The sequence below is a fragment of the Limanda limanda genome, chromosome 3 (assembly GCF_963576545.1).
Source record: "Limanda limanda chromosome 3, fLimLim1.1, whole genome shotgun sequence".
Classification (NCBI taxonomy): Eukaryota; Metazoa; Chordata; class Actinopteri; order Pleuronectiformes; family Pleuronectidae; genus Limanda; species Limanda limanda.
In genome coordinates, this window is record NC_083638.1 from 2,693,040 (window position 1) to 2,699,760 (window position 6,721).

Consider the following 6,721-nt stretch of genomic DNA (forward strand, 5'->3'; position numbering starts at 1 on the left):
ATCAGATCTAGAAAATAATCGAAATGAAATCTGTTTATAATTATTCCTAATTATTTCTTGATTATTGTCTGTCGGAGGTCAGAGGTCAAGCTGCTGTTTCTTTACACCAAGTGAAAACACGTTGAAACTTCGATGATTCTTCACTTTCTCTTCAGAAAAACACGCAGAGTGGAATCTTCTTTAGTCCTGGAGACAAAACTCTGCTTTGGAGAAGTTCCTCATTTTCCCTTTAAGTGTTTTTATGTAATATATAAAAAGGAGAAGGGTTCCGGCTCCGGTCAGTGCACCGCCACCACGGCCTGCAGCGAGGCCGAGGAGGGCAGCGCCTCCCCGGGCTCGGTGAGCGGGGACCCGGGGCTCAGGGACCGGGGCGAGGCCGCGAGGAAGGCCGGGATGTGCGAGGCCATCCCGGGCTTGATGGGCACCGGGACGGCGGGCAGAGTCTGGCCCGCGTGGCAGAGCCCTTTGAGCGGCATCCCGTAGGCGGAGTAGTCGCCGGCCATGGAGAGGGGGGGCGAGCTGTCCATCATCCCGGAGCCGTACACGTGCCCCCAGGCCGGGGTCAGCGGGCCGTGCAGCGGGTACCCGGCGGGCGGGAAGCCCCCCAGGACCCCCAGGCCGCCCGGCATCTTCCACTCCCTGGAGATGATGTTCTCGATGGCGAACGGGTGCTTGAAGCTGGAGGGCTGGGACCCGGAGCCCAGGCTGTACCCGCCCGGGAGGGAGGGCAGGTGTCCGGCCCGGTGCAGCGCCCCGAGCCGCAGCTTGGCCCCCTGCTGGGACAGGTACTGGACCTCCTGCTGCTGGTTCTTACTGGGAACCAGCGGGTCCAGGGCCAGCATGCTGCCCACCTTGAAGCGCTTCCTCCGCCGCAGGAAGCTGCCGTTCTCGAACATGTCCCCGCAGCTCGGGTGCAGGGCCCAGTAGGAGCCCTTGCCCGGCTGGTCCGGTCTCCGGGGGATCTTGATGAAGCAGTCGTTGAAGGACAGGTTGTGTCGGAGCGAGTTCTGCCAGCGCTGCGTGTTCTCCCGGTAGTACGGGAACCGGTCCATGATGAACTTGTAGATGTCGCTGAGCGGGAGCATCTTCTCCGGGCAGCTCTGGATGGCCATGGCCGTCAGAGAGATGTAGGAGTAGGGGGGCTTCTGGTCGCTGTACGTGTTCCTGCCCGGGCGAGGCATCCCTCCGGTGAGCCGAGCCGAGCCGAGCCGGGTCAGGACCACTCGAGTCTGCAGGGAAGAGTCACTTTGTGCAAACTTTGTCCCAACACCCCCTGCTCACCGGAGGACTCGGTCCCGGGGCTGGGGTCGCATGGCTCCGTCTCCTGGAGCCGAAGCTCCGCGGACAAGTTGCTGGGAAAGTTTTTAGAAATCAGCGGCTGGTGGCTCGTCTCCTCCCCGGCTGCAGGGTGCTGGTCCCCGGCCAGGTGCAGCTCCTCGGTGTCCCGGGCTCCGGGGCTAAGCTGCTGCTGCCTCCTCCATGTCCCCGTGTCCCGGTGTCTGTGGGTCCCGTGTGCAGAGGAGCAGAGGAGACCCCCGGAGAGGAGGCTTCATTAATGAGACCACTTCTTCAGCATCACATGATCACATCCAGGGGGAGGGAGGGAGGGAGGGAGGGAGTGGGGGGGGGGAGGAGGAGGAGACAACAAGACATTTTCATCTGAAGACGCAAAAAGATCCGAGAGCAGCCGGAGAAGAGACGCGAGTCCCGGTGCAGGTCTGTGGGTTTGGAGACATTTTACGCACGGTGTGTGTGTTGTGTGTCTGTGTGTGTGTTGTGTGTGCGTGTGTGTGTGTGTGTGTGTGTGTGTGTGTGTGGGTTGCGCTGACAAATGAAGTCGCAGTTTGAGGCGCGTTAACGAACAGTTGTTATGTTTTATTACCTAATAAGACAATAACACAATAGTTCTAAATGATGATAAACACGTTGGAATCCACAGGAGTTTCCACTTGACAGTAATATTTAACGGGATTCTCAGTGGAAGATTTTCGTTTCTTAATTTTTTTTTAGATTTGTGTGTTTTGAAAAAGAAACAAAATTCCCCCTAAAATAAAGTTAAAATATTTATTTATTAGAACCTGAGTGAAACCTTCAAACTGCGTCTCTCCTCCCACAGGATTCAACGAGCTGGTTTTTAATTGAGACGCGTCACTGAGCATCGACCTTCATTCACACGTTCATCATTAATCACCAACACAAAGATTCTTTTCACGGATCAGTTAAATTTATTTATTTAAACTATTTATTGTATTTATTCTTTGCGTTTCTTTTAAACGTTCTGTATAAACATGTTCTTCAGAATCTCAGAATCTAAAAGATGATTGAACTTCATCCATATTTCTTCTCTTTTATCTTTCTGCCCCGAACCGCACCTTGCATCATGAATATATTATATTAACATCTTAGTTATTGAACTATTATTATCAGGATAACAGTAATATTAATATAATAATAAATAATAAACCATAAGTGGCTCTGAATGAATTTATGGGGCTGAAAGGACCCATTAGCAAGTAATTCAATTAAGTGTGAGAGTCATTAGTTAATTGTCTGTCTGATTGATTTTATGGATTTACGAGAGCAATCAATAATCAATAAACAATAAGAGAATAAAAGAAATCATTTGGTTTAAGACAATTTGTCCGTTTTAAGACAAAGTGTTGTTTTGTAAAAATAAATCTGCCAATGTTTGTTTTTGTTTTTTAAAATTCAGCTTCACATCAGATGATTGAAAGATGTAAATTAATGCTAAACCGATTTAATACATGAGGGGGGGGGGGACACTTTCACACGTCTGACCTTTGACCTGTGAGCTGAGGATGTGACGGAGCGTTCAGGATGCACACACACGATCAGAAAACACACACTCAGAGAAACTACACTACGAAGACAAAAAAGTCATTAATTAAGTCAAATAATTATTATTATTAATTAGAATTAATCACCGATAATCAGCATAGATTTTTTTGCCGGGTTCTTTTGTTTGTGGCGTTTTTTAATTTGGAAGATTTTGCATGTTCGGTTTTATTTATTTAATTTTTTCAAAAAATAATGAAAATATAGTTCTTTCCATGGTTCAATAAAAGTTCATTGAAATACAAAGATTTATTGAAATAAACTAGGGAACCGTTTTTATTTCAGCTGATGATAAATGTGACTTTATTTTTAAATAGACAAATGATTTCCATCAAACTAAAATGTTTTTTGACAGATTTACAATTTGACATTTTTTATAATTTCCAGTGTGTCAGTTAAAATACTAATTAATATTAACGTTGATGTTATTCAGCTGCTGTAAAATCAGTTCATCATCAGGCATTTATATAATTCTGTTTTTTCAATTTTCTCCAAATTTTTACATATACACAAATCCCATCATTCATAAATATAAATATACGTGTATGTGTGTAAATATTAATGAAAGTCGGAGATGAAATTTTAAGGCCTCTGTCATTCTGCCACAGTTTTATGATTGGTCACACAGCAGCCAATCAGAGAGCAAGGAGATAAAAGTCAACACTGGAGTAAAAGACTCATTTTATGATAATTGTGTAAAACATACAGTTATTATGTCATTAGTTAAAATAATTAAGCTAATAGTGATGAGGAAAACACGCTTTATTTATTCTTTGTTTATTCTTTGTTGTGTGTGTTAAGTTGTTGAATAAATACTTAACTGAATGAAACACTTTCTATGTTATTATTATTATTAATAATATTAATAATAAAATATTTAACAAGTTGTCCATTGATTATCGAGAAGATGCAGTAAGTGTGTGTGTGTGTGTGTGTGTGTGTGTGTGTGTGTGTGTGTGTGTGTGTGTGTGTGTGTGTGTGTGTGTTCTAACACCGGAGAGAAATAGATAATAATAGAGGACAATAATACAGTTTTTCTGTGTTTCAGACGTTGCAGCCAAGAGTCACCGAGCCAAGCAGAGACCCCCCCCACACACACACGTGTTTTATTCTAACATCAAAATGAATAAGTCAACAGTCGTGTCTGTCACTGTCTGTGTGAGATTCAGTATCAGACACTGAAAGGAGTTTGATCGTCAGCGGAACAGAAAGTTCCATCAGAAATCATCACCGATCCTAAAATCACATTATTCTTCAATGAGACACATATTCTAAGGAGTGATTCCTCCCCTCATTGTGTTACTGAGGATCTTTGAAGATCAGGCAGATACAAATGAACAGACATGTTAAGAGTGTGTGTGAGTGTGACTGTGTGTGAGTGTGAGTGTGTGAGTGAGTGTGCGAGTGTGTGTGTGTGAGTGTGAGTGTGTGAGTGTGTGTGTGTCTGTGTGTGTGTGTGTGTGTGTCTGTGTGTCTGTGTTTAAAATGCAGAGTAGCTGCTCAGTTGGAAACACTTCAGCACGTTCCTCATCATCCAGCAACACTTCAGCTGCTCTCAGAGAAAAGAGACAGACCACACACACACACACACACACACACACACACACACACACACACACACACACACACACACACACACACACACACACACACACACACACACACACACACACACACACACACACACACACACACACACACACACACACACACACACACACAGACACCTCTGTCTTTTAATCTGATGAGGTGGGAGTTTCAGAATTAAAGCAGCGGTGCCGACTGTGGTTCTGTTTTAAATGTATCTAATAAAAACTAGATACATTTAAAACAGATATTTATATAACTTTATTTAAATTAAGAAACCACATCTGTAACATCTGTGTGATCTGATCAGGTTTGTAAACAAGTGTTAAACACTCAGATGATGTCATCACCACAAGATGGATGCTTTCATACATCTGGAAAACTAGGAATTGTATAGGAAGCAGTATGCATCTTTATATACAGTCACTGATTCTCTTTATAAACAGTCACCAATCATCTTTATATACAGTCACTGATCATCTTTATATACAGTCACTGATCATCTTTATATACAGTCACTGATCATCTTTATATACAGTCACTGATCATCTTTATATACAGTCACTGATCATCTTTATATACAGTCACTGATCATCTTTATATACAGTCACTGATCATCTTTATATACAGTCACTGATTCTCTTTATATACAGTCACTGATCATCTTTATATACAGTCACTGATTCTCTTTATATACAGTCACTGATCATCTTTATATACAGTCACTGATCATCTTTATATACAGTCACTGATTCTCTTTATATACAGTCACTGATCATCTTTATATACAGTCACTGATCATCTTTATTTACAGTCACTGATCATCTTTATATACAGTCACTGATAATATTTATATACAGTCACTATTCATCTTTATATACAGTCACTATTCATCTTTATATACAGACACTGATCATCTTTATATACAGTCACTGATCATCTTTATATACAGTCACTATTCATCTTTATATACAGTCACTGATCCTCTTTATATACAGTCACTGATTCTCTTTATATACAGTCACTGATCCTCTTTATATACAGTCACTGATCATCTTTATATACAGTCACTGATCATCTTTACATACAGTCACTGATCATCTTTATATACAGTCACTGATCATCTTTATATACAGTCACTGATCATCTTTATATACAGTCACTGATCATATTTATATACACTCACTGATGGTCTTGTTGTTTTTATTAGAACATATATATTAAATTGTTTACAGTCGTTGATGTTGGTAACCGTTGGTAACTGAGGACGAGCTTCAGACAGCATCAGATAATGAGTGTGTGTGTGTGTGTGTGTGTGTGTGTGTGTGTGTGTGTGTGTCTGTGTGTGTGTGGTTAAACTCTGCTGGTGACTCACGGAGCCGCCGCCGTGTTTCCAATTTGTGACGGATTAATGACACGCCCCCGTCCCCCCCCCGTCCCCCCCCACCGCTGCCACCGCAGGTTATTCAGACCCTTATTATGAAATAAATGAATGGGTGCCACTGAACGTGTCATGGCCGTTACCACCCAGCAGGCTGCCTACAACCTCCCCCCCCCATTCCCACAACACACACACACCACTACTCCCCCCCCCCCCTCACACACACAAACACACACACCCTCTATTAAAGAAGCTGATTTATCAGGAGAAGGAGACAATTCACAACAACGTAAATCACTCAATTACACTGTTTCAATATGGACACACACACACACACACACACACACACACACACACACACACACACACACACACACACACACACACACACACACACACACACACACACTGCACCCATTGGATGGAAATCATGCATTCGTGCTTAACAGTTGATTTGACTCTAAATATGTCAATAATCGCTGTGAATAATCTCAACTAATCAATATTCAGTTGATCCTTCTGCCTCCATGTCTGAAACTGCAACCCCAGAGGAAGGTCAAAGGTCAAACCCCGTGTGACTTACCTCCTGATCTTCAAGTGTCGACGTCTCCAGCGATGATCCTCAGTCTGTTCATGATTCCATCAGCTCTCAACTCTCTGCATGGTCTTCATCAGGAAGCTGCACAGGAAGTCGTCACTGTTAGAAACGTCCACTCACACATGTAAATAAAGTTCAAGACTGAAGCAGAAATCTGCAAAATGTCTGTTTTTGTCTTCAAAGTAAAAGCACAATGTTTGTTTTGTTGCTGCAATGATGAATTACAGAGATTTTATTTTTGAAAAGTTGTGAACTTTGGTCTGAAGTCGCATGAAAAAATAACAACAGTTCAGTGAATC

At 42.9% G+C, this 6,721-nt stretch overlaps 1 protein-coding gene across 1 annotated transcript; it reads right to left on the reverse strand.

Annotated features, from left to right (window-relative positions):
• Nucleotides 1–278: 278 nt before the first annotated feature.
• On the reverse strand, nucleotides 279–1,181 carry LOC132998097 (forkhead box protein B1-like). The gene has a single exon (XM_061067591.1). It carries the CDS (start codon nucleotides 1,179–1,181, stop codon nucleotides 279–281), a length of 903 nt encoding a protein of 300 aa, XP_060923574.1.
• Between the last annotated feature and the right edge of the window lie 5,540 nt (nucleotides 1,182–6,721).

Coding starts and splice junctions, on each gene's coding strand:
- LOC132998097 (XM_061067591.1), bottom strand. CDS start 1,181: ATGCCTCGCCCGGGCAGGAACACGTACAGCGACCAGAAGCCCCCCTAC.